The sequence below is a fragment of the Odocoileus virginianus genome, chromosome 17, assembly GCF_023699985.2.
Source record: "Odocoileus virginianus isolate 20LAN1187 ecotype Illinois chromosome 17, Ovbor_1.2, whole genome shotgun sequence".
Taxonomy (NCBI): domain Eukaryota; kingdom Metazoa; phylum Chordata; class Mammalia; order Artiodactyla; family Cervidae; genus Odocoileus; species Odocoileus virginianus.
Window position 1 is genome coordinate 45,654,862 of NC_069690.1, and position 27,586 is coordinate 45,682,447.

Below are 27,586 nucleotides of genomic sequence, written 5' to 3' on the forward strand. Positions count from 1 at the left end.
TTATGACATCAGGGACAGGTCCCCAGGGAAGAAAGAGGGGCAGTGGAGCATGCCTGGTTGTCCCTGGGCTTCTCTTTTGAAAGTTAACCTAGGTCCAAGTCAAGATGAGGACCGAGGCTCAGATTTCCCACCTGCCTGGAATTCTGGTGCCACCAACGGCAGCAGGAAAAAGTGTGTTGTCTGGAAGGGGCGGGAAGGCATGGGGTGGGGGTGGGAGATTGGAGAAAACCAGCCTTGGTTATACACCTTGGGCTGTAAGTTTAGTCTCCACTGCAACGGTTTCCCTGAAGGTGTGAGACTACAGCTGTTAGGAGACATCAATAGAAGATCCTTAATGATAATTTGATTCAATGTCTTCATTTTGCAGATGAGGAAACTGAAGTCCTGAGCAACAACCAAACTGCTCTAGAGAAAGTTAGTGGCAGAACTGGGCTTGGGATGTGGGTTTCCTGAATTCTCAGCACCGCAGTTGCTCTTTGGAGGGTGGGGACATCTGCCATTTTCATGCCAGTGGAGGAGGATGGTCATTTGCTGGTAGCAGGACCTCAGTAAATGATGAGTTGCTGACATCATGTGGTTTGCAGTGGGTTGGCAGATGCTCTAGGAGGTGCAGCACCTAGTGGGTGCGCTACACCGTTTGCTGATGGAGAGGGAGAGCACCTCCCTAGTGCTCGCTATGTAAAGTTGGGCGCTTTCCTGGAATGTTATATTTAATCTTCCACAAGGCCCTAGAAGGTAGGTGCTTTTAGTACGTCCATTTTTTTTTCATAAAGAGGCTCAGAGAGGTTAAGTCACTGCCCAGGGCCAAAATGCCATTCTTGTCTGCGTAGAGCCCAAGCTTTAGGCACGATGCCGACTCCCATTGAAGGCAGGAAGAAATGTGCCCCCGAGTTGGGCTTCTCAGCCTTTAACCTTCGTAGGGATCCCGGGCTTGTAAAATGCCCATCCTCACTTAGCAGGTCTGAGCTGGGGCGGAGATTGTGCATTTCTGACCAGCTCCCGGGTGAAGCCAACGCTGCTGGTTCGCAGCAGGCAGTCAGAGCTCACAATCGGAACCCGGGTGTCCCTGTAATCCAGAGAAAATTAAGCGACACTTGGGTGTACCCTCGGTCAAGAAAAACTTTTATTGCGCCCTGCATTTAGTCCAGTGGAGTTACTGAACGTCCATGCCTCAACGGGGAGTGGGAAGAGGACTCTCGGAAACTCCAGGGTGGCAGCATTTCCGCCCCGGACTCAGGCCCAGAAGTCTTTCCCCGTGTCCCCCGGGCGCCAAGCGGCGCGCATACTTCCCTGAGCTGAGCGCGCCTGGGCGCCCGCGCTTCGCCGCTTCCCGCGCCTTGCGGGCCCGCCTCCAGGGCGGGACGGGGCGGGTCCCGGCTCGGGAGCCCCCGCCCAGCTGACCCGGCCGCTCTCCCCTCGCTCGCGGCTGCCCGGGCGTGCAGGGCCCTGCCGCCGCCATGTCGGGCCCGTTCGAGCTCTCCGTGCAGGATCTCAACGACCTGCTCTCGGATGGCAGCGGCTGCTACAGCCTCCCGAGCCAGCCCTGCAACGAGGTCACCCCCAGGATCTACGTGGGCAACGCGTGAGTCGCCTCTCCCGGGCCCCCAGATGCCCCTCCAGCCCCTCCCCGGGGCGCCCCGCCCACCTGAGGGCTGGGGTGGGGGCGTCGGCCGGCGCGGGTGGGGGGAGCCGGGGCGGGGTCGCTCCTCCGGAAGCCGGGGCCGGGGCTGGGCGGGGGCTGGAGTCACCGCCCACCTTTCGTGCGTGGGGCGGAGGGGCCGGACCCCGCCCCATCCCTGCTCTGTCCTTCCCTTCCCTGGGTAGTGGAGACCTGGGGCCGCTCGGGCAGCCGGTGTCCGGCCCGAGGCCTACACCCTCTAGGTGCTCGGCCTTGGGCGGTGTCGGGGCGACCAGGTTCACTTAACAGGTGGCCCTCTGTCGCCCGACCGGTCTCCGGCCCGCGCGTCATGTGACAGCTGCCTGGTTCTGCAGTGAGGTCACCGCGGAATGTCTGCCTTCGCTGCCATGGCAACGGGCTGACGTCACAATTCGGGCGTGGAATTTTCCCGGCGAGGCAGGCTTAGATCGGAGAATTGACATATCCCAAACTTGGGGGTTCAGAGATCTGGGCCCAGGTTTCCTCGCTCCTCCCCCTACCTTCCACTTAGGGTTTGATTTACCTAGAATTCTAGAACTACCCAATGATAAAACTCCTGAGGACCTGAGCCATCACTTAGCAAAGGCTGCCGACCTTCTCGCCACCAGGAAATGCATTTATTATTTATCATTTAGGAGTTATTACCAAATCGATTTTCTCATTTTCTCATAGTCAAACTACTGGTAAGAATTTCTCAGCAGCAGGAGAGAACTAGTGATAGCCATTCTGAGAGGTGTTGAAATCTCAGCCAAAAGTTAAAAATAGATTCCCATGCCTGTGTAGCCTCCGGAGGGCGCAGGTTGTATTTTCATGAGACCCTGAGGCCCTAAGCTCCATGGGCCCAGAGACCGCATGGCTAACCCGGTTCACACAGGAAGAAATGGTGGCCCAGAGCAGGTGAGGGCTTGTGAGGTTAGGGTCAATATCTTGTTCATGTCTGTATCCCAGGTCCTGGACTAGGACCTGATGCTTACTTTGCCAAGGACTGCCACAAAAATGGGGGTCATCACAGAACTAGGGGGGTCTAGAAGGCAGATCCCAGTTTCATGGGGGCCAACCTCATCCATCCATCACTCATTCACCATATGGAGCATCACTGGTGTCAGGCACTGAACAAGGTTCATTCCTGTGTGTTAATTGCTCAGTCGTGTCTGACTCTGCGCACCTATGGACTGTAGCCCACCAGCCTCCTCTGTCCATGTAATTTCCCAGGTAAGAATGCTGGAGTCGGTAGCCATGCCCTTCCCCACAGGATCTTCCCAACCCAGGAATGGAACCTGGGTCTCCCGCATTGCAGGCAGATTCTTTACTGTCTGAGCCACCAGACAAGTCATCATTCACAGTAGCAATGGCAAAGTTGTTGAATGTTGACTTAGTATTCGAGAAGATGAATGGCAGTGACTCTTCAAAGTTAGTTATTTTAGAGCCTTTTTAATGAGCCACTACTTTACAGTTGCGTGCAGTGTCCTGATAGCTAACTAAGGGTACCAGAATCTCATCCAGAGTCCTCAGTAATTGCCGAGTTCTGAGAATAAGCCCTCTCCATCCACCCAAGCAGCAAGGGGCCTTGGCACTCTTGGAAACCCTGCTCTCTTGGGCAGTTTGGCTCAGTCATCTGTCACCACTTCCAAGGTGGAAAACAAAGATGTGAACATCTGGTGGTGGTCCAGGGTGGCACGTGCCAATGGCCACTGTAGAAAACACACCCCTTGCCTTTAAGCAAGCCTGACCTTGACACAGACAGGGATATGGGGAGTGCTTCACAGGGAGGATTGACTGAGTACCTATTTTTCCCCCACCCCTTGCAGTCAAGAGTGCTTTAACAAAATCAGGGCTCCTGATCAGGGCTCACAGGGCAGAGTGAAACCTGGAGGAGCCCCGTTTTCTGCCTCGCGAGATTTGTGCTTAATGTGGGCATGAGAAGCAGAGTGAGGGGGAAGATAGAGCAGGCCTTGAGTCGGGAGAAAAGGCCTCCTCCCAGCCCTGCCATGCAGCAGCCCTTGAGAGCATATGCACGTCCTTCGTCTGTTCTGTTGGGCCAGAGTTGAAACTCTGTCCTTCCTTCCTCCCAGGGCTGATGTGACAGGCAAACAAGATTATGCAGGAGAAGGCCTTGTGTAAAGTGTAAACTGCTGTTTGAACTGGGATGTGGTTGTGAGATGAAATAAAGCAGCCCTTTGACTATTCAGATCGAATGTTTTGTAACCTCCACTGGCTCCCCAAGTGCTTACTCACCCAGGAAAGCTTCAGAGACGTGGCTAGTGGACTATGGCAGGAAGGATCCCTCTAGGGGTCGGAAGGGGGCTGCTGCACTCTATAATCCAAGGAAGAAGGCTGCTGGGCTGTGCTGATTTCATTCTTCACTGATTCACCACAAATTCCTTCAGTGCCTACTGTGTGTGCCAGGTACCAGAGCATGTGCAGGGCATACAGACATGAAGCAGATATGGTTTCTCCATCAGGAGCTCACAGCCTGGACATCTAAACAAATAAGCACAATCAAGCATTAGGGTAGTGGCCCTGACCACGGTGTCAGACTCTGTCTGTAGAACAGCTCATTTAACACAACAGCCCCAGGAGTAGGTACTGTTATCATCATCATTTTACAGACAGGGAAACTGAGGCATAGAAAGGTTAAGTGACTTGTTCAAGCTTAGTAAGTGACAGGGCTGTCTGGAGTCTGGCTCCATTTTTAGCCTCTTGGTGATACCACCACCACAGTATCGAGAGCATGATGCTGGATGAAGGGGAGATCAGGAAATGCTGCCAAGGGAGGTGAGATATGAGAGGGTGCACCTTTATGAAGAAGGTGGAGAAGGGCATTCCAGGTAGCGGGAACAGTGTGGGCATGAAAGCACCCAGGCTATTTGCGGCAGGTAATTGGAGCTGGCTGGAGTGAGGGCAGAGGGTCATAAGCCGAGGCTGGAGAAGCCAGCAGGGGCCAGAGGACAGAAGGTTCCTTTCTGAGCCAAGAGGCTTAGGGTCTCTCTTCTCCATCTTCCTCCCCTGAGGGCTGCCAGGTAGTCAGTTGATCCTCCCCTGATGCTGTTTCCTGTCCAGGTCTGTGGCTCAAGACATCCCCAAGCTGCAGAAACTGGGCATCACCCATGTCCTGAACGCAGCTGAGGGCAGGTCCTTCATGCATGTCAACACCAACGCCAACTTCTACAAGGACTCCGGCATCACCTACCTGGGCATCAAGGCCAATGACACACAGGAGTTCAACCTCAGCGCCTACTTTGAAAAGGCGGCAGACTTCATCGACCAGGCTCTGGCTCAGAAGAACGGTAAGGGACCTGCCACCCAGGAAACGGTGGGAGGCAGCTTTTTTTAAAATCAATTTTTATTGGAGTCGAGTTGCTTTACTGGGAGGCAGGTTGAACTTGACTCTTTTAGAAAACAAGCACATGACAGGCCTTTTCTTAGAAAACCTGATGTTTTCTGGCTCTTGTGTGAATGGCAGAGCGCTTTGGGTCTCTCTCTGCTCACCTGGCTGCCTGTTAGGTGACCACACGTGACAAGGTATGGCAGCCTCGGGGCCCTTGTGTTTACATTGACTTTGGCTGAGGGTTGACTGCCAGCCCCCCTCCCCTCTTCAGATAGCTGTAGTAGTGAGGATTTATTATTTTCTGTGATAAGAGATCCTGAGGTGACCAGCTCCAGGGCTGGTTGATGCAATAGCTCTCTGGTGGCGTGCTGGGGACTCCCCTGATGATCCCAAGACGGCTGTGGTAGATCTGGTTACCACCTCCCAACAGGATAAAGTGCAGCAATAGATGAGGCCACCATCTCTTCCTCATGTTTCTCTCTGTTCTTCTTCTTTTAATATTTACTTCCTTATTTGCCTTCGCCTGGTCATAGTTGCAGTATATAGGATCTTCAGTCTTCTATGCGGGAACATGGGGTCTTTAGTTGCAACATGTGGGATCTTGTTCCCTGACCAGGGATAGAACCTGGACCCCCTGCTTTGGGAGCAGAGTCCTAGCCACTGGACCACCAAGGATGCCCCTTCTCTTTTCTTAAGAACAAATAAAGCAGTCCCTAGAAACCGCCCAGTGGAGTCCCCCTCACCTCACTGGTGAGAGCTGGGTCACATGCATTACCTGGCGAGGGGAGGGGGGCAGCCCTGATTGGCTTAGGCTGGGAGTCAGCAAACTTTGGCCCAGTTTTTAAATGCTTCCTGCGGGTCCAAAATATAAGGCAGGACCGAAGCAGAACTGCTGGAGTGCTGGCTGTCAGATGAGGCATGCCAGAGAGAAATCCTAGAAGGCCAGAGGGCAGACAGCAGCTGAGCAGGCTGGGCTGCTTGCCCTTTCTGCTTTTAGCTTGATTCTCTCAGCAACTGCCTTTACCTTCCTGCTGCTTTCTCCAGCCCCTTTCTTCCTCCCGACCCAAACCTGGCCAGGGGGAGTGACTCCCACTGAGGCATGATCAGCCCTGTCCCCCTGATTCTAGCCTGTCTCTGCTTCCCTGATGCTACTTGTCCCAGCAGCCTCCCCACAGCAATGATTTCCAGCGGACAGAGTTTACAAGCTACTGGTTATCACACAATTGGGGCCCAGGAGGGAGGTTTGATTGCCTGGGATATCTGCAGTCTTTATCATCAGGCCCACTGTGGTCCTCCCCAGCCTCGTACACATCACATGCCTCCTCCAGCTATACTGAGCTCTGCTGTAGACAAGAATGAGGGGCCCGGTTAAGGGGATGGATTTTGCTCTTCCTGTACATCCATTGGTCATTCATTCAGGCAACTTAGAGCTCCCTGATAGTTTCCTCTTTCTATGCAACTGGGAACATACTCTGACTTTGTGTGACCTCCTGCCTTAGCCCATGTGGGTTGGGTCATTTGTCTGGAAGGCTCTCTCTGCATCTTCCTGAGCCATCCTCTGGCAGACCCTGCCTCATGCTTAAGCCCTGGACATAGTGTCCATTCATCCATGAAGCTTGCCCGCAGTCTGAGTCCACTGTCTGTTGTCTCTCTCCCTAGCACCTGACATAGATCAGGCATGTAGCAGGTACACTGGAGTACTGAACCAGTGACAGGAAAAAATTCCATGGGTTCTAATGCCTAGTGGAAGTACTTATAGGATTGATTGGTCAAGTGAGCCAACAGAAATACACTGGCCTCCAACACTGTGCAGGGCTCGAGGGAGCTGGGGGCCCATCACTTTGGGGTGGGGGAATTTGCCAGGGACCCTCAGAGAAGGAGGCAGTCATTTCCAGCTGGGAAGATCAAGGGAGACTTCCTGGAGGAGGTGGTGTACAGGCAGGGCCTGGAAGGGTGGACTTTGACCTCTCCCCTTGCTTATGGGCTCTATGAGTTCTGTGCATGCTGAGTCTGTTCCAGGTTCTAGGCAATGAGGCAGCTGCTCTGCAGAGGGTCCCATTGCCAGGATGGGAACAGGGAAAGCCCTGCTCTGAATACTTTGGGTCCATTGGCCAGAGACTGACTGGACAGAGAAGTAGATAACCCCTCCCCCCATTTCTACCCTGAGAGCATTGGGAAAATAAGGTTATGTTTTGGGGCTAGGGTCATGGGAATAGAAGAGACTGTTTGACTCTGGGTCAGCAGGTTTCCTTCACAGTAATGCCCATGCAGAAGTGCTGGTGGGGAGTCATTCACTCAGCTGATCTGCAAATATTTATTGAACACTTGGTGTATGCTGGGAATTGTAGGGTATCCAGAATCAATTCCCTATAGTCCTTGCCTTTAAGGAACTCACTCTAGCAGAGGAGGGTTGGTCTGCGTGTGACCAGCAGAAACACAGGGCTGGACTGCTGCAGAAGAGGCTGCCCCAGGTGCCAGCAGGAGGCTCGCAGTGTCGGCTCGTATTTATTTACTGAATGTTCATGTCTGCCAGGCGCTAGTCTGAGGCTCTTATATATCTCTTCCCTGAATCTTCAGCCATCTTGGGCCATGGGTATACTAGCTCAGATGAGGAAACTGAGGCACAGTGTTCTTAGGTGGGTCATAGGGTGATATCCAGGGTATTGGCCCAGGTTCTCCAGGAAAACAGAACCAATAGAATATACATATATTATTTATTTTAGGGGATTGGCTCATATGGTCATGGGGCTGGCAAATCTGAAATCTGTCGGGCAGGCTGGAAACTGAGGCGGGACTTCTGCAGACACAATTCTTTCTTCTCCAGGAAACCTCAGTTTTTTGCTCTTAAGATCTTTAACTGATTGGATGAGGTCCACGCACCTTATCAAGTGTGATCTCCTTTACGTAAAGTCAACTGATGGGAGGTGTTCATTACATCTACAAAATCTCTTGTAGACTAGTGTTTGACCAAGCATTTGGGTGTCATAGACAAGCCAAGTTAACACATTTAACCATCACAACCAGCAAGTTAAAATTTAAACCCAGATTCCCATGTCTTCAAGGACTGGGGTTCTCAGTCCTTATGCTGACAAAAGGAATAGTTGAGCTGGGGTCTTAAGGATGAATAGGAGTTTGCCAGGTTGCCGAGAGAGAGGGTGTTCCAGGTAGGAGGAACAATATGAGCGAAGAGACAGAGGTGAGAAATAGCTTGGAAAGTTGTCAGGGCCGTGGGTGTTTAGCCTGGTAAGTGACATTTTGGTGACTATGCTACCTGACTAATGGTGACAGGTCACATTTATATTTGAGAAAGCTCCCTCCAGCTGTTGTGTAGGTTGGTGGAGGGTGAGGGTGGAGGGAAAGCTCAGTTTGGAGGTGAAGGGGCAGAGATGAGAGATGAAGACCTGAACTGAGCACTCTGTGTGAGGAGAGGGTAGGGATAAGAGAAGCCAAAGCTTCTTGCTCAAGGTGCCTCCCCACTTTGATAAAAGATTGGGGAAACCTTGTTGATGATGTTCTGGCCTCTCCTGACCATTCTTTCCTTCCTTCATCCAGTGCTGGGGATACAACAGGGAGCAAAACAGACAGGCATCCCTGCCCTCGAGGAGCTAACATTTTGGGGGGAGATGACAGTAAACAAGTGAAAAAGATGTGTGGCCCACCAGGGGGTGGGGGTGACTAAAGCGGGGAGAAAGGGGATGACAGGGTATAGAGTGGGATTGTGGCTTTAGAAGGTGGGCAGGAAAGACCTTCTCAGGACACTGGAGCAAATCCCTGGGAAAAGAGGTGTTGCAAGCAGGCTCTAGTCCATGGGGTTGCAAAGAGCCACAGGCCTGAGCAACTAAGACTTTCACTTTTCCCAGCCACCCCTTGGGGCTGGCTGGCTGGATTTCAGGGAGGAGGGGACCGAGGAGATGATGTCAGAGGCAGGGGGAGGGGCCGGACTTAGTAGTCTCACTGGTGGCTCATGCCATAAAGAAGCTGTCTGCAATGTACACTGGGTCTCCTCCATTTGATCCCTGGTTCAGGAAGACCCCCTGGAGGAGGGCATGGCAACCCACTCCACTATTCTTGCCTGGAGAATTCCATGGACAGAGGAGCCTGGCCGGCTGCAGTCCTTGGGGTCGCAGAGTGGAACACAGCTGGAGTAACACATACATACATTGTTTTGATTCTCTGTGTTTGTATTTGACATTCATGGTCCTTTTATTTTGAAATGGTTTTGCTGAGGCATTAATTGACATTCCCTAAACTACACATAGTAGAGTTTGGTAAGTTTTGACATATGTATACATCTGTGAAGCCATAACTACACCCAAGATGGTGAGTCTGTCCATCACCGCACAGACTGCCTTCACGTCCCTTTGAGACCTCTCCCTTCTGCTCCTCTCTCTCCTCCATTCCCAAGTAACCACTGATCTGCTTTCTATCACTAGACACTAGTGTACATTTTGTAGAGGTTCATGTAAATGGAGTTGCACAGTATGCACGCTTTTTTCCGTCTGGCCTCTTTCACTCAGCATATTTCTTTTGTTTCTTCCGTGCTGTTGCACGTAGCAGGAATGCCTTTTTAATGCTGTGTAGCGTTCTGTTGGATGGACGTTCCACAGTTTATTTATCCATTTACCTGTTGATGGATATTTGGGTGGTTTTCATATTTTGCTTTTGCTTGAGATAGAAAATTCATGTAGGTTAGTACCCATATCACAGTGTGTAGATCAGTGCACTGCACACACCTGTGTTTTTGTTGTTCGGTTGCTAAGTTGTGTCTAACTCTTTGCAACCCCATGGACAGCATGCCAGACTTCCCTGTCCTTCACTACCAACCCCCAGATCAAGAAACGAAACCTGACCAGCACCCTAGAATCCCTACATGTTTCTCCCAGTGTCATATCTCCCACCTCCACACCACTATCCAAACTTCTAACTGCATAGCTCAGTTTTGCTGGCCCTTTTTGTTTTTTTTCCGGTTTTGTCTTTGGCCACACCTTGCAGCATATGGGATCTAGTTCTCTAACCAGGGGTTGAACCAGTGCCCCCTGTAGTAGTAGCCCCATGTCCTAAGCACTGGACCACCAGGGAATTCCCCTGACTATTCTACTCTGTGGGATCATACACATCCTGTTTGTGTGTTTCATCCAGTTTGTATCTGGGAAGTTGTAGACTGTTCAGATGTAGTATTTATATACTCTTCTGTTGATGAGCCTTTGGGAGTTTCTAGTTTGGGGCTGTTGTGACTAGTGCTGCCTATGACGTCCTGGTGGGATTCTTTTAGCAGACATGTGTATGCAATCCTATCTGGCGTGGGTCTGGGATGGAATTGCCAGCCCCTGGGGGATGCACATGGTCAGTTTGAGTAGATCCCACCACCTGGTTTCCTGAAGCCATGTGGCAATTTACATCCCCTCCCTGAACCATGGTAGCTCAGCTGGTAAAGAATCCACCTGCAATGCAGGAGACCCTGGTTCAATTCCTGGGTCGAGAAGATCTGTTAGAGAAGGGATAGGCTACCCACTCCAGTATTCTTGGGCTTCCCTGGTGGTTCAGTTGGTAAAGAATCTGCCTGCAATGTGGGAGACCTGGGTTTGATCCCTGGGTTGGGAAGATCCCCTGGAGAAGGGAATGGCTATCCAGTCCAGTATTCTGGCCTGGAGAATTCCATGAACTGAATAGTCCATGGGGTCACAAAGTCGGACATGACTGAGCAACTATCACTTTCTTTTTCACTTTCCCCAGCCACAGATCAAAGTCCTAGCTATGCTCCACATCCTCGACAGTGCTTTGTGTGTTTTGTATTTATCTTTTTCATCTTAGCCATTCTGGTGGGCTCAGGATGGCCTGGCAGTGTAATTTGCATGTGCATTTCCTGGGAAGAGTTTTGACTGGAGTTGAGGTGTGGCGGGCCAGCCCCAGCTCACTGCGTCCCCGTCTCTCACAGGCCGAGTGCTGGTCCACTGCCGTGAGGGTTACAGCCGCTCCCCGACCCTCGTCATCGCGTACCTCATGATGCGTCAGAAGATGGATGTCAAATCCGCCCTGAGCGTCGTCAGGCAGAACCGTGAGATCGGCCCCAACGACGGTTTCCTGGCCCAGCTCTGCCAGCTCAATGACAGACTCGTCAAGGAGGGAAAATTGAAACTCTAGGGCGCCCCCACTGCCTCTTCTCTAGAGGTCAGACGGGGGTGGGGGTCCCTGGTTGTGATGTCACAGGCTGCCATGTTTAGGAAACACAGTGTACCCTGCTCCCAGCATCACCAGGCACTTGCCCACACGTCTGTCCCAACACGGCCCTGGGCCGCTTTCCCCCTGGGGAGCATATAAAGAAGCTTGCTGAGGAGGGCGTCCTGCTCCCTGGCGTGTCCTGCGCCTGCAGTTTATGACATCCTCGCCCTGAGGTGGGGGCCCAGAGGGCGAAGGCCTGTGACAGGCGTGCTTCTCCTGGACGACCCAGGGCAAGAGGTCTGTGGAAGAGTGAGGCCTGAGATGCTCACGGGGGCCCCTCCTGACCTCCCCCGCCCCCCACTCCAAGCCCCCACCCCTGGGCCCTTTCCTGAGGGGGCTCTGTAAAGGAACTATGCAAATGTGGGCCCCTCTCCCCCACTGTGTCTGTCTCCCCCTTATCCTCACAGCCGTCCACGCCCTGCTCACAGAGACACGTCATGAGGTCTGCAGCTGGCTGGGGTCAGTTGTCCGTGGGTGGAAATGCTCATCAAGTAACTGCATTTTGACGATTTCCTTAGGATTAAAGATACCGAAACAACGAGGCCCTTGTGTGGGCAAGCACATGCCCCTCCTTGAAGGACTCTCCTAGATCAATAGTTTGAAAAATGTGACTCCTTAGAAGGCTTGAGTTCAGAATCCGCCTTTTAGGGATACTTGGCTCTCAGTCCCTTGGTCCATTAGAAGAGTAGTTCCTTAGGCAGAGTTTTATTTTTCTTTTTTAGAAAACAGGGTGTTGAAGTCCAGCCTATTTAAAAACCCCACCATTTGGAGAATTACAAGGGTTTTGTCCTAAATTATAGTGTTGGCGAGCCCAAGCCACTCGTGCTCACTGCTTTTTGTCTCAGTTGCTATTCCAAGAACAGGAGGAGGAAATTGGCCAATTATAGCACATGTGTTGTGTGTGTGTGTGTGTGAGAGAGAGAGAGTGTGTGTGAGAGAGAGAGAGCAACATAGCCAGTGGCTGGACAGACGGGATTGAACGGGCCCAGGCTCACACCCTGCCCACTCACAGGTAGGTCTTACAGCTCTCTGCTGCCAGAAAAGATCCTGGAGCCTTGGGAGCAAAAATGACTCAGCCAGGCAGAAAGGAAACATGATGGAACATCCAAATGGCACCTTTATTGATGGTAGAGCAAAGAAACAAAAAGAAACAGCCTTTGCAAGGACTTTTTAGGATGATGTGGGAAGCCATGAACACTCACACTCACACGTGTGTACACATCTGTCAGAATAGAGTTTTGTTTTGAACAGTCTTGTTAGCACTTGGCATGATTATCATCAGGGCAAGCGATGCGGTGCTGTTGTCTTCAGGTTCCCTAACGGCAGAGAGGTGGTCCTCAGCTCTGCCCCCTGGCGCTTAGCACATAGATGTCTAATAAAAGTTTGTGGAATTAAACTTTTTTTTTTCTTGAGCACCAAATATATGCAGGGCGTTGTTCTGGTGGGTCTCTCAAGCTCCCAGAAGCCTGACTTGGTGGTAGGATCCCTTGCAAGGATTTGCAAAGGAGTCTTACCTGAAATGAAATATCAGGGACTTTTGTTGAATATTTAAAATTCAGTTTTAAGTTTCAATTCAGGCAGTGGTTCTGACCATGTGGAGGTGGGAAATGTGCCTTTTCGAGAATTGACCAGAAGCTTTCAGCTAGGTGGAGGAGAGGCAGGTGTGCCTTGGGGCTTAACGCCCAGAGGTAATGATCTCTATCTTGACAGAAGCAGCACCGCCCAGCCTGGATGTCCCCTTTACTCTGTGACCGCAGCAGCCCCGAACAGACTAGAATCTGTCTTCTTTTTCAGATACCAGGCTGCCCCCATAGACCCACCCAAGTGAAACAGCCTTCTTCCCCACTGTGACCCTCACAGAGGCCAGATAACTCTTCCACTTCATCTAACTTGATCCTCACAATAACCTTATTAACTTGGTGTCGGGCTCATTCATGTATCGGTACCTTTAAGAAAAGGGACTGGGGTTCAGAGTGATCAGGGGTGGGGTGCTCAGGGCTGCCCAGCTCAAAGGCAGAGCTGAGGTGAAACCAGGCTGACTGCTCTCTGAAGCTGAATTCTTCCTCTCCTACTACACTCCTCCTCAAGAAATGAGCCCTCGGGAAGGTCTCGGTGCGCTGTGCATGCTGTTGACCCAGCCCCCGTGCAGGAGGGCCAGTTAGCTTTGTAGCCAGAGGACAAAAGTGCAAGCCGTGGTGCCGGGGGAGGGGAGGGGGGCCTGCTGCAGGAAAAGTAAGAAATGTGGGTCCCCAATTGGGTTAGAATGTGTGGCTCTCCTCGGAAACACATAGCATCCCTAAGTCAGAGCTTTCTGCTCCACTTCCGGAAGAGGCTCACGAGCTGGGGCTGGGGTCCCTCTCCCACACCCAGGCAGTGGTCCTCTCATGGGCAGCCTCAGCTACTTAGGTCTGCAGACAGGACCTCTTGAAGGCCTCTTTGTGGGGACATGCTGGAGAAAAGGCCATGGGGAGAATTACTGCCGTCACTTTGGGGCTACTTTTCTGCTGATAACTTGGGATTTCTTGTCTTTAGTCTCAGAAACCCTATATTTCCTTCACGAGATGTGGCTCCTTCTTCTTTGAGTAAAAACAAAATCAACTGTTGTGTAAAAGCCAACACATGCCCATCTGGACAGCTTCCCCCTCTGCCACGGGGAAGTGATGGAACAGGAACTCAGGGTGCCTCTATCCCCTCCTCTGACCTGGTCTCTCTCTTTGACTGGGAGACCCCCATCTAGACCAGATGAGAGCACCAAATGGTTTTCTTCTCAGTTCTGAAGCAGTACATATTCCACAGGCTGGTCTGTTTCCCTGCCACTCCAAGTTAGCTGAAGAGCAGAAGTCACCATCTTTCAAGCAAGGGGACTAAACTTGAAGACCTCTAAGGTCCCTTTTGTCTGACACCATAGGGCTGTTAACAAGAATCCCCATTTACTTGGACCGCCACCTGGAAATTATAGGATGACCAGCAGGTGGCGCTATGTTCCACCCATGGTGATGGATGCTTGGGAAAATGTTGGTGCCTTTTGTGTCACAATGTTAAGATGCTAATGTTTTAATCGAAATAAGCACTGATCTTAAAATATGAAGATGTTAGCTTTTCTCACAGGAAATTTTCTGTCATAAAACCGGCATCAAGAATCACTGAAGAGCTGACAACGATGGTCCTTCCAAGTCAAGATTTTATCCTGATTGGAAAGAGAGGCCATCTCCGGTTGAGAGAACAGATTGGTTGGAAGCTTAACTTACCTGCTGTCAGCTTTTAGGGTAATTTGATTGTGAAAGCATCAATTTTCTGGACAGAAAAGGGAAAGGTATTAAACTGGTTTGAAAAAAAAATAAGTTTAATGTCTGTCATATCACAAATCAGTGTTAAAACACTAAAACTGTAACCAAAATAAATGTCTTATATTATGAAGAAATGGTCTTTTTTTGTCCTTCTTATCATAGTTGATTTTCTTTTATACTTTTAATGCTTAGCTTTTATGTTTGCTTTTTCTAATGATCATCATTTAAAAATTCACCCTCCTGATCTAGTTATAGGTTCTGTGATGATTATATTCATGCAGTATATATTGAACATCTCTCCAGTACCAGAAAATTCCTGGCTTAGGAATAATCTTTTTATTTAATTTTTTTAAATTCCAGCTTTATTATTGTGTAACTTATTGGAATATTCTTAATTGGAGTGGCCCACCACCACCAATGAGGCAGGTAAGATTTATGTTCCTAAGAAAGGGGATAGGGGTGAGTCTCAGGGTCGCCTCACATGAAGATGACTGCGTGGCATTTTAGGAGTTGAGTGATCCTGCAAACAGGCAGTCCCTAAACATCCCCTGCCCCTAGATGTTTTATAAATTCCTCCATTAGCACTAACTCTTTTATAAGAAGCATTGCTTTTTTTCCCCCTCTGAATAAAAAACTGAGAGAAAACTGGGTGACTTTCCTCCAGACGGAAAGAGCCTGAGCAGAAAAAGAGCCTTTCTGATCTCCAGCTCACCATCTACAGCAGGGGGCAATTAGACTAGCTCAGTATTATCAAACCTCTTTGGCAACCTAATCTTCATATTTTGATACAAAAGCACTGATATATAAAATGGGTAACGTTTTTAAAGTGGAACTTAGACATTTAATTAAAAAGGAAATACTGTATAGGAACCATAATAAATTCAAATAATACAAAAAGGCTTAGTAAACCTTACCCCAAACCTTCAATACCTCTCCCTCAGGGGAAGCCAGTTCTAAGTATATCCTTTTAGAAAAGTGCCATGCATGTGTAAGCACACGTTTGGATACATGTGTGTATGTTATTGTTTAGTCAACTAAGTTGTGTCTGACTCTTGCAACCCCATAGACTGTAGCCTGCCAGGCTCCTCTGCCCATGGGATTTTCCAGGTAAGAATACTGGAATGGGTTGGCATTTTCTTCTCCAGGGAATCTTCCCAACCCAGGGACTGAACCCGAGTCTCCTGCATTGGCAGGTGGATTCTTCACCACTGAGGGAAGTACATGTGTGTGTGTGGATATCCTTTTCCCCATAAATGGAAAGTGTTCTACACTTTGATTTTTTTCTGCTAAACAATATAGTGTACCCTCTTTCTTATATTCCCATTCATTTTACCAGCTAGCTAGCATCCATTGTATATGGACAAACTATGATTTCTGTATACTGTTATTTTAAAGGTCCAGTCTGCTTTAATGAGCACCAAATATAAAATGAGCCTCATGAATGATAATCACAGTGTTTTATCTGCTTTGTATCCAGTTAATTTCTGTTTTCCTTGGGGTGGAACAGTGTCAGGCACAGCCTGATACTCAGAACTAAGGCAGGATGTTCTGTGCTCCCTTGTTAATTTCATGGGTGTAGAAATGTCCAAGCTAACTTTTAAAAAAAGACAGTCTCTGAGCTATGGCTTTCTGAATTGATGAGCCCATTTATAAGAAGTTCAAATGCACGAAGACTGCATTTTTTAAGTCTACATCAAAATGAGTTAATTTGCAGGCAATACCATGAGTGGGTCATCTCCAGTTCATTCAAAGCAGATGCATACCACATTGTTATAATGTGTGTGTGTATTATGTTTTTATTTATTTACTTAGGCTGGCCATGTGGTTGTGGGATCTTAGTTCCCCAGTTGGGGATTGAGCCTGAGCCCTTGGCAGTGAAAGCACCAATTCCTAACCACTGGACCACCAGAGAATTCCCTATTATATTTTTAACTAATTAAAATGCACATGATTTTTAAACCATGAGCCATCTCTGTGGAAGCTGGGGTTCTGGGGGATCTAGTTTGAAGGCCCATGAACCAGAGGACTGCACATAGCACCTGTGGGGCCACCCTGAGAAGGAGGAGGAGGGCAGAAAGAAGGGAAGGAATTGCTTCTGAGGGGACAGACGTTTCTGAACACAAAGGGCGACAGAGTCTTCTTTGGTCAACTTTATTAGTCAGGCTCAGCTGAACTCTTCTTCAGCTAGGCCTTCCTTGTCTTTTAGACTTTTACAGTCATCTCTGTATTATTTCATTTTAGCAAGAATCCTGCCAAGTCAGTTTAGCCTGAACTCCCCATCCTCTATATCTGGTCACCTTCAATACCTGATCATATTCCTCACCCCTCACCATCCCCAGGTGATGTCTGACCACCCCTGCCTGCCTTCAGCAAGAATCTCGTTAGGTTCCTTTTGCCAGAATCCTCCCTCACCCCCGATGTGTCCTCTTGCTAATTTTCCATTCATTGACCTCCCCACTCTGCTGTTTGGCTGTAAATTCTCACTTTCCTTGTTATATTCAGAGTTGAGTCCAATCTGTCTTCCCCACTACACAACCCCTTTGCAGTGGTCCCTATACCTATTATGATGGTACCCTCACCTCCGTCTTTACCTTTCTTTCTTTTTTTTTTTGCTATGCTGGGTCTTCATTGCTGCACATGGTCCTTCTCTAGTTGCAGCGAGTAGGGGCTACTCTCTAGTTGCAGTGCACGGGTTTCTCATTGCAGTGGCTTCTCTTGTTGCAAACGGGCTCTAGGTGCACAGGCTTCAGTAGCTGTGGCACACGGGCTTAATTCCATGGGATTTTCCTAGACCAGGGATTGCACTGAGTCCCCTGTCAAGGATTCTTAACCTCTGGACCATTAGGAAAGTCCCTTATTTATCATTTGAAACAAGGATTTACAGAGGGGCCTTCCTGCAGGCAGAGGGTGTTAGTTAGGTTCTGGGGATGACTCAGGGCCCCACCTTAAACAGCCTGGTCTGCCAGGCAGAAGGAAGTGGAGGTTTAATCGTGTTGGGGCTGGGGAGCCATTGGCCTGTTCTAAGCAGGAGAGTGAATGACACAGGTTCTTTAGTGCCATCCCTTAGGAGCTGCTGAACCAACAAATAGATTTCCACCTGTCCGGAGACCCTGCCCTCTACAGAGAATGATTTCTCAACTGTGAATAAAGACAGGGTGATTTGGACTTCCCTCAGGGCAGACAACTGTCTATAAACAGAGATTTCCCTCCAAATACAGATCCTCCATTTTTACCACTGATCTGTGGCAGCAAAATCTGTTTAAAAATATAGCCAAGGGGCTTCTCAGTGGCTAAGACTCTATGCTTCCAATGCAGTGGGCCCAGGTTTGATCCCTGGTCAAGGAACTAGATCCCACATGCCACAACTTAGAGTTTGCATGCTGCAATTAAAGATCTCACAACTAGGAACAGAGATCAAAGGTCCCACATGCCACAACTAAGACCCAGATCAACCAAATAAATCAAAATATTTTTTAAAAGACTAGAGAAACGCAGATAAGGAAAAAAGATTTTAAAAAATATAAATAAAAATGCAGTCACTGAGAGTCCTCAGTTTCCATGAATTAGAGACGGGGGCTTGGGAACCAAGTAGAAACTGAAACTAACTTAGCTTTGCCAACACTTTCTGCTTAAACATTCTACAAGCCTGAGGAGTCAGGAGCATAACTTACTTTCCAAATTTGGCCTGTCCTTCAAAGTCTGGTCCAAATGCCACATCTTCCCAGATCCACCCCAGCAAGAAGAGGTTGTTCGTTTCTCTGGCCCCAAACACTTTGTCCTTTTAAAAGAATGTATCCGAACCTTTCCTGAGTGGCACCAATCACTTTCTACTTGGTATTGGGGTTATATGGATGAAGAATTTATTCCTTCCCTGATCCTGGAGCTCCTAGGTGGGGAGTATATATCAGTTCATTGTGCCTGAGGACTTGCTTCATTAAATGTTTGACAAGTGAACTTAAGAATAGATAGCTTGATAGAAACAAAAACCAGTAAATCATCATGTAGAAAAACAGCCTTGCTAGAAATTCAACTACTGATAATTGAATTTAAATTACTGAATTCAATTTAAGGGACTTCCTTGATGGTCTGATGGTTAAGACTCCACCCTTCCACTGAAGTGGCACAGGTTCAATCCCTGGTCAGGGAACTAAGATCTCACATGCTGTGTGATGTGGCCAAATAAATAAAATCAATTAAAAAAATTTAACAGCCCATACTCAGGGTTGGCAGCCTTGTGGAAAAAATGATGTTATGGATTAAATTGTTGATTGACTATGAATCCAAAATTCGTATGTTGAATCCAAGGACCTCAGAATGTGACCTTATTTGGAAGTAGGGTTGTTGCAGATATAATTAGTTGAGATGAGGTCATCAGGGTGGGTGATAAACCAACATGACTGATGACCTTATAAAAAGGGGGAATTAGGACATACACATGCACACGGGGAGAACAGCATGTGAAGATGAAGACAGAGATTGGGGCAAAGCTTCTGCAAAACCAAGGAATGTCAAAGATTGCCAGTGAGCCCCCAGAAATGAGGGGAGAGGCACAGAACAGACTCTTCTTTGAAGCCCTTGGAAGGAACCAACCTTGCTAATGCTTTGATCTCAGACTCCAGCCTCCAGAAACTATGAGAATAAATTTCCATTGTTTAAGCCACTCAGTCTCTGGTACTTTGTTTCAGCAGCGCTAGCAAACTAGACACATGCCCATTTGTATGTCACTGTTGAGACTGGGGACTGTTTATGCTTTCAGACCCAGCATTCACTTCAGAAATAACCCTACAGGTAAAAAAATACTTAATGGAATCAGTCAGTTCAGTTGCTCGGTCATGTCTGACTCTTTGCAACCCCATGAAATGCAGCACACCAGGCTTCCCTGTCCATTACCAACTCCCAGAGCTTGCTCAAACTCATGTCCATCGAATCAGTGATGCCATCCAACCATCTTATCCTCTCTTGTCCCCTTCTCCTCCTGCCTTCAGTCTTTCCCAGCATCAGGGTCTTTTCCAACGAGTCAGTTCTCATCAGGTATTCAAAGTATTGGAGTTTCAGCATCAGCATCAGTCTTTCCAATGAATATTCAGGACTGATTTCCTTTAGGATTGATTACTCAGCAATAAAGAGGAACAGATTGTTGGTACATGCAACAGCTCAGATGAATCTCCAGGGAATGAGGCTGAGTGAAAAAATCCAGTCCTAAAAGGTTACATCCTGACTGATTCCATTTATGTAACTGAAATGACAAAACTGTAGAAATGGGGAACAGATTCGTGGTGCCATAGGGTTAGAAGTAAAGGAGAAGGGCATGATTATAAAAGGGCAATGAGAGGCATCTTTGTAGTCAGAGTTGTTCTTTGTCTTGACCATAATGGTGGTTACTTGAATCAATACATGATAAAGTTGCACAGAACTAACACACACACACACACACACACACACACACACGTACAAATAAAACTGGGGAAATCTGAGTAAGACTGGTAGACTGTATCAATGTCAGTATCCTGACTTTTGCAAGATGTTATCATCAAGAGAAAATGGGCAGAGGGAATAGGAAATTTTCTCTATATTCTTACAAGTACATGTGAATTTACCATGACTCCAAAATAAAAAGTTTAACTCAAAAAATGACTTTGTCCAAGGATATTCATAGCATCCCTGCTGAGGACAGAGGAACATCGGAAATAACCTAAACTACCAACGACAGAAGTCAGCTAAAACCCTGAGGGTTTAACTCTGGGAAGTACTGTCTAGCTCTGAACAATGACAGGTCTGTGGACTGAATAAATATAAAACTGAATCAGTGTTCAGTGAAAAAGCAGATGGCATCACAGCAGGTTCTTACTGAGCCATTCTGTGAAAAGCATGGCTATACCTTGGCAGAGAGTAATTCAAAAGAATGGAGATAATTTACAAGTTCAAGTCTAATGGATCCTTCTTTTCTTCCTTCTCCTTCTTTTCTCTCCCTCTCACTCTCTAAAGCATTTCTCCAGTTTCAAATCCCAAGCCTCACCATCCTCTGATCGCTGGCTCCTCCTTCCATCTCCAGCAGATGGCAGAAGTGTTACAAGGATGGTCCCCCTGGTCTCCGTTTCCTAGGGATGAGCTGCAGATCTCAACAGCAGGTGGGGCTCCAGCATCAAGTCCCTCCAGTTCAAGGAATCCAGACATCAGAACTGCCCTCTCCGAACTCCAGGGCAAGAAGTCTGGCCACAATAGGGTTAACGGTCCACATTCCAGAGTCAGGGAAAAGGAGGCTGGAAGGTCACAGACAAGAGGAGAGGGTTCGGAGGGCCCCCTTCTCACAACACAGCCAGCTCTGTTGGGAGAGATAGATCACCCGCAACAATGGCCACAGCTGTTTTCGTCTGCCCTGAAGGAAACTGACTTAGGAAGCAGGTATCAGAGGGGGCCCTTCCTGCAGGGGCTTCTGTCTGGCTTGTAAAACTGTCAGAGCAGCTGCATTTATGTGTCGAGTGATGGATGATGGAAAGGAGGGACAGACGGCCGCAGATGGACACAGTGACTTACAAGTCAAGACAGGTGGCAGAGGCTCTGCAGGTGGGGTGTGCTGATTCATTGCCCGGTGAAAATACCAAATACCACAGTCCACTTCCCATCCTCCTTCAGGGCCTGGAGCGAGCGTGCCTCCTCAAACAATCCGTCTGCCACGAAAGCTTCCGTGGGTGCTCCTTTCTTTTCCTGCACCTCAGGTGTGAATCTTCCTCCCCCTCCCCAGGCCCTCTTTCTTTTCCAGGGTGTGTGTGTGTGTGTGTGTGTGGCTTAGTCGCTCAGTCGTGTCCGACTCTTTGCAACCTTATGGACTGTAGCCCGCCAGGCTCCTCTGTCCATGGGACTCTCCAGGCAAGAATACTGGAGTGGGTTGCCATACCTTCCTCCAGGGGATCTTCCCAACTCAGGGATCAAATCCAGGTCTCCCACATTGAGGGCAGATTCTTTACTATCTGAGAAACCAGGGAAAGGTAGCAATTCCTTCTGAGTTCTCTGTAGCTAGCTGGACCTGGTATGGCTTCACCGAATGCATCCATCCCTTGCTCTGCACCGATAAGGTTTTCCACACAGGACTCAAAGCTGGTTTTGAAGAATGTAATGGGCTGGGAAACAAGAAAAAAAAAATGTCAGCACTAAAAATGCTTGGCTTCCACTTTTGCTAAGAAAAGGGATTTTTGTGTTCTCCACTTCTACCCACAGCCTGGCCCGGGAAATAACTGCCTTTGGCACATCAGCCTGCCAAGAAGTGCTTGTCACCAAGCACAAGATCCCCAAGGAGCCTGAGCTGAGGTTTCCTCCTTGTCTCCATCACCAGAGCCTGTTGACCTCTCACCCTGGCCTGGAAACCAGAATCCCTGCCCCCTCGGAAGTGGAAGCCCCTGCTGTGACCCTCCAGATTTCCCTCTTGCCTTCCACAGGGATGATGACAAGCGGGACCTTCTTGGTCAGGATAATTGATGCTGAGCCACATGTAGATCAATGAGGGTTCTTAAAAAGCTGCCTTCTGCCTCTGCCTGGGTCCATGGGGGGGCCAAATAGACACTGCTAGGGGCCGTTTTATTTTGGTGGGGTGACAAATGAATTTGGCCTGAGAGATGGGATCAGCAGGGCTAAGACCTGCGGAGGACTCGGAGCTGTAGTTTGCTTCATTAAGCTGGTCCCCAGTTTGTTTTGAGAAAGCCCAAGGGGCCCGGGGAGGTAGAGATGAGGAGCTGTAGCTCGTTTTGATATTCGAAAACTGCAGCCGCCTGCACGTGGGAGGCGCTGAGAGCAGGCTTGCCTCACACACCCCCCTCACCACTGGTCACCTGGGAGCACCAGCAGCAATTTGGGAGATTTCTGAGCTCAAGGAGGAGTGTTTGGGGAGGGTTTGCTCGGAGCACACCCCGCTCCCTCCTCCTGGGCTGAGGGAAGCATGGGACCAGCCCTGCCCCAGCCTGTCCTCATTGGCTGGCACGAGGCAGAGGGGGCTTTAAAAAGGCAAACGTGTGCAGGCTGGGGACCGGAGCCTGTGCTACCAGGAAGGCCGAGTGCCCTCCTCCTGCTGGCACGATGCAGCTCTCTCTTGCCCTGTGTCTCGTCTGCCTGTTGGTGCATGCAGCCTTCCGCGTGGTGGAGGGCCAGGGGTGGCAGGCCTTCAAGAATGATGCCACAGAAATCATCCCTGAGCTGGGCGAGTACCCCGAGCCTCTGCCAGAGCTGAATAACAAGACCATGAACCGGGCGGAGAACGGAGGGAGACCTCCCCACCATCCCTTTGAGACCAAAGGTATGTGATGCAGGAGAGTATTTTTAGCATAAGGGTCCTGGGAAGGTTCTCTTTGGGACTGTTACCAGCACCAGTGGACGGACAACTTTGCCAGGAGGCCAGGGAAAGATGGCATGTCAGCTGTATCCTTGGAACTCAAGTGCAAGGGCGTGGGGCTGACGGTCCTGGGAGTGAAAGCCCAGAGCAGGAAGGAGGCTGAGGTGCTGAGGGTGCAGGACTGGGACAGGCTCAAGGGCTCAGGAGCTTTCAAAGAATTCCCCCCTGAGAAGAGAAGAGTAGGGTCCAACTGCTGACACAACTGGGGAGGGGACAAGGCAAGTGAGCTTCGCGTCTGTGAGCACCTGCTAGATGCAGACGCTACACGGACTATGCCTGAACCACACCCCAGGGAACTCCCAAGTTCCTCCTCCCAAGGAGGCTTCAGAGATGAAGTGGCTTGTTAAGCCAGCTGAGATTTGAAGCCAGTTTGATCCAATTACAAGACAGCCCTGGCAGGGGACTGCCTGGGGGATGTCGGAGGCCAAAAGCCACAGCGAATCCTGGCAAAGCAGCGAGAAAGGGATGCCAGAGGGGCACCCTTTAGCCCCTACCACCATGATCTATCCAGTGAGCTGGCCCTTGAAGGGAGGGGCGCTGCAGCTACCTGGGTGGGGGCCCTGGAGGGGAAGCAGCATCCTTGGGGCCGGGCGTGGACACAGGTGGCACCCTCTGTCCTGAGTCCCCACCCTAGACTCAGCCTTGCCTCCTTCCTGGGAGGGAGCCTGATCCTAGTGGAAGGGCAGAGACCCCACCTGGGTCCCTGGCTGGGTCTGCACAGAGAAGCCTGCGGGGCAGTGTGCGCAGCTGGCTCTGCAGCTGGCAGGAATGGCTGGGGGCGGGGGCCGGAATGATGCTCCAGAGGAAGGCCTTCTGGCCGCAGTCCAGGTGGGAGAGGAGTCCACAGCCCCGGCCCTGGCATCCCATCCTGCCCCACCTCCCAACCAGCTGGGAAGGGGGGCTCTGCAGAGGGCACCCCAGAGGAGCCTGCTCCTCCCCTGCTCCTGCCCAGGGAAGATCAAGTAAACTCAAGAGATGGGCTGTAAGGAACCCAAGACGTCCACCTCTCTGGGTTCCCATGAAACTCACAGGCGCAGAGGAAGCCACGTGCTCCAGAGTCACCCTATGCAGAGGAAGCACCTGACCTACGGGTACTATTCTTGGAAAGCCCCAAGCCTCCTTCCCTGGGCAAACAGGCTGCCCCTACACACTACCCCTGCAGGCCTAGGAGCAGGGGCAAGGGTGCCAAACCAGACCAGGAACCAAAAGGACAGCTGAGGGAGGAAGGCAACCCCCTACATCCTCCGCTGCTGTGCTTGTTCTCCAAGCTAGGGCGTGGGGGGCTGGCCTTCTCTGTCTCCTCTCTGTTTTATGGTCATAGGACTATTTTTCATCCCTTTGTGTCACATAGAAACTGACCCTATGAGACCCTTGGGGATCGACAGGTGCTCATATAAGGACCAGCTGTTTACAAAAGCTCCTACCAGTCTAAGTCCATAGTAGAAGACATGATCAAGCTGTCTTCAGGCATCAAGCCAGACCTTAGAGCCCAAACTTCCCCTGCCCAGGGAGCAGGTCTATGCCACCATTGGGTGTCCACAGAATAGCACAGAAGAAGAGATGCGCCCAGCGCAGTGCATGGTACACACCAGGTACTTAATAAGTGTTTGTGGCAACTGAAGCTTTACGTTTTCAGTCAGATCTCGGCCCCCTGATAGGGAAGGAACGGTAGTAAAAGTAGTCAAAGGCAGCCCTTTGGCCCACCTCACCCCTCCGCCCAACATCCCACGGTGCCCAGGCACACAACTTCCACTTTGTGGCAGCCTGGAGGTGCAGGGGCCTCAGAGGTGCAGAGTCAGGAGACCAGCTCTGCCTTTCCGGAAAGAGTTTTTCCTTCTCCGGGCCTCAGTAATAATGAGGGGGTTGGAGGTGCTGCCATCGGCTCCTTTCAAGTCTAAGGACTTCAGTCTCCTCTCCACCTCCCCTTCCATCCCTCTCCCGCTCAGTAGCTGCTCTGATTTATTACCGTCAATTAACCCCTACTCCTTTCTCCATCCCCTCTGCACCCTGTCACCCCTCCCAACCTGCTAGAAAAGGAATTTGGGAGAAGTCAGAGCCGTTCAGAAGGTGTGGCTAATAACTACCCTGCTGAGGCCAGGGGCCCTGTGGGACAGATGTGACATAAGTCTGGCGAAGAGGGCCCCCTTGGAGAGGAATAATAACTGCAATAGCACCAACACTTCCAGCTCTTACTATGTTCCAGGCAGCGTCCCCTGAATTATATATGTAAAGGATCGGCTCATTGAATCTTCAAGACAACCCATTTTACAGATAGGAAGCGCACAGAGGTTAAGCAATTTGTCCAAGGTCACACAGTCATGGAACTGATATTCGAACTGAAGCAGTCACTTTGGCTCTGCAGTTTTAGGGCGAGCGGGTGGACCAGTGATCTTGCCACCAGCTCCAGAATATCTGGGCCCTTCCCATAATAGACCTCCAGGGGCAAAAGCGTCTGGGGAGAGGCAGGTTTGGAAACGGCGGGCGGAGGTGGTTTGGGGGGAGCCGGGCCGCGTGGCCGCCCTCACGCGCGTCTCTCTCCGCAGACGCCTCGGAGTACAGCTGCCGGGAGCTGCACTTCACCCGCTACGTGACCGACGGGCCGTGCCGCAGCGCCAAGCCGGTCACCGAGCTGGTGTGCTCCGGCCAGTGCGGCCCGGCGCGCCTGCTGCCCAACGCCATCGGCCGCGGCAAGTGGTGGCGCCCGAGCGGGCCCGACTTCCGCTGCATCCCCGACCGCTACCGCGCGCAGCGGGTGCAGCTGCTGTGTCCGGGCGGCGCGGCGCCGCGCGCGCGCAAGGTGCGCCTGGTGGCCTCGTGCAAGTGCAAGCGCCTCACTCGCTTCCACAACCAGTCCGAGCTCAAGGACTTCGGGCCCGAGGCCGCGCGGCCGCAGACGGGCCGGAAGCTGCGGCCCCGCGCCCGGGGCACCAAAGCCACCCGGGCGGAGCTGGAGAACGCCTATTAGAGCTGGCCCGCCGCCCCAGGTTTCCGCCCCCTGCGCGCGGTTTGATCGGTTGGGTTTCCTTTTTAATACCTGCAACCCGGGGCCGGAGTGGGGTGCTGAGACCTTCCTGGCTGCAGGCCTTGTGGATCCCGGGGTCAGCAACCACCCCACCTCTCATCCGCGCCGCGGGGGCCCCGGGGGCAGGGGAGGGCGCTGAGAGTCACAGACACTGAGCCACGCAGCCCCGCCCCGCCGGGGCCGCCTACTTTTGATGGTCCCACTTGAGAGGAGGCGGAAAAGGAAGCATTTCATTGCCCAGGAACTGGTTAAGAGAGTTCGATCCGATTCCCCTTCCCCCACCTCTCTGCCAGGCAGAAAAGCCTTGAGTGCCTTGCTGTGCCCAGAACACAAGGCTGGGTCCCTAGATGGGGTTTCTAGCCCTGCCCCTGCCCCCAGAGTGCCAGGTGATCTCGGACGATTATGCTCTTGTCTTCCTGGACTTCGAGTTCCTCTTTGTAAAATGGAAGTGGGGGTGGGATAAGCATCTGGAGCAATCTGCTGTCACGTGATTCCACGGACTCGGGTGCCCTTTGAATGGGCAGAGGAAAGAGAGTTTGGATTGAATCATTGATGGGGTCGCTTCCAGAATTCAGAGTTGTCATCCTCTGATCTGACAGCCAAAGATGAAAAAAGGAAAAGAGTCTATTTATGGCTGACAGACTCGTGGGAGAAGTTGTGGTGTGTCCCAGCCTGGGATCCCAGATGTTTCGCTACCTCCACTTTCCATCATAAATGACACAGAAACAGCACCATCCATTGGGATAGAGAGGAAGGTCCCAAGGGTGGCGGGAGGCACAGAGGTTAGTCTCTGTACTCAAAGAGCACCTCCCCCACCGTGCACCCATCATGGCCATATTTTATTTAAGGTCACCTGCTGTAGAGAAGCCCAAGGTCACAGCACACTGGGCTTGTGGGCCCAAGGGAGCAGCCACCACCCATTCAAAGACCAGAGGGTCCCTTTCAAGACCCTCCTCCTGCCTACCACTCAAGGACACATTTCTGCTTGGAAAAGAGCTTCTTACTGCTGTTACATGTGATGGCATAGCTTACATTAAAATATTATTGGGGAAAAAATTACAAGTGCTGTATATATGCTGAGAAACCGCAAAGCTTAAGAGCTACCATCCAAAAATCTTTTGGAAAATCATTTCCAGGCACCACTTACTTTCTGTGCAGTTTTTAATTGCTTAAAAAAAATTTTTTTTTTTTAAACAGAAGCACATGCCATGTGAAAGCCTGCCCAGCTGGTTGTTTTTGCAATCTTTTCAAGTGGAATTTGTCCACAAGAATGAAAGTAGCAGTTTTTGTTTTTTTTTCTAAAGAGTTAAGTTACGTATTTATTTTCTCACTTAAGTTATTTATGCAAAAGTTTTTCTTGTAGAGAATGACAACGTTAATATTGCTTTATGAAATACCAGTCTGTTCTTTCAGAATCCAGAGGCATTGTTAATAAAGATAACGAACTGTTGCGGAGAGGATGTGGTCTTGTTTTGCCAACCACATGTGGTCATTTCTGTCAACGTTAACATTCTTCTTTTGGTCACTAGAGCTCAAACCTGGGAGACACCTTTGACAGTGTTATGGTGGCCCTTGTGGCAATTACATCCTTCCTTTGAAAGGTCATGTTCATCCCTTTCTTTCCAAACCTAGACTTCATCCCTTCACCTCAGCCATTGTATTAACCTCAGCCTAGTCTCGCTTCCGCAGCCTG

The 27,586-nt window shown here is 50.3% G+C and overlaps 2 protein-coding genes and 1 long non-coding RNA gene across 4 annotated transcripts; 2 read left to right on the forward strand and 1 right to left on the reverse strand.

The window, feature by feature from the left end:
• Positions 1–20: 20 nt before the first annotated feature.
• DUSP3 (dual specificity phosphatase 3) lies at positions 21–12,019 on the forward strand. Of its 2 annotated transcripts, XM_020888952.2 has the most exons (5): positions 21–171; positions 368–414; positions 1,443–1,582; positions 4,718–4,944; positions 10,921–12,019. In XM_020888952.2, exons 1-5 carry the CDS (start codon positions 105–107, stop codon positions 11,124–11,126), a joined length of 687 nt encoding a protein of 228 aa, XP_020744611.1. In that variant the 5' UTR covers positions 21–104; the 3' UTR covers positions 11,127–12,019. The 2 variants fall into 2 exon arrangements, with proteins under 2 accessions (XP_020744611.1, XP_020744613.1); XM_020888954.2 differs by lacking the exons at positions 21–171; positions 368–414 and adding an exon at positions 453–735.
• A 284-nt stretch (positions 12,020–12,303) lies between these two features.
• LOC139039149 (uncharacterized) lies at positions 12,304–26,095 on the reverse strand. The gene is made up of 2 exons (XR_011492383.1): positions 25,906–26,095; positions 12,304–21,609 (listed from the first exon to the last, which is right to left on the reverse strand). It is a non-coding gene; the product is annotated as an uncharacterized lncRNA (long non-coding RNA).
• On the forward strand, positions 22,194–27,350 carry SOST (sclerostin). The gene is made up of 2 exons (XM_020888973.2): positions 22,194–22,775; positions 25,415–27,350. Exons 1-2 carry the CDS (start codon positions 22,559–22,561, stop codon positions 25,834–25,836), a joined length of 639 nt encoding a protein of 212 aa, XP_020744632.1. The 5' UTR covers positions 22,194–22,558; the 3' UTR covers positions 25,837–27,350.
• Positions 27,351–27,586: the final 236 nt, after the last annotated feature.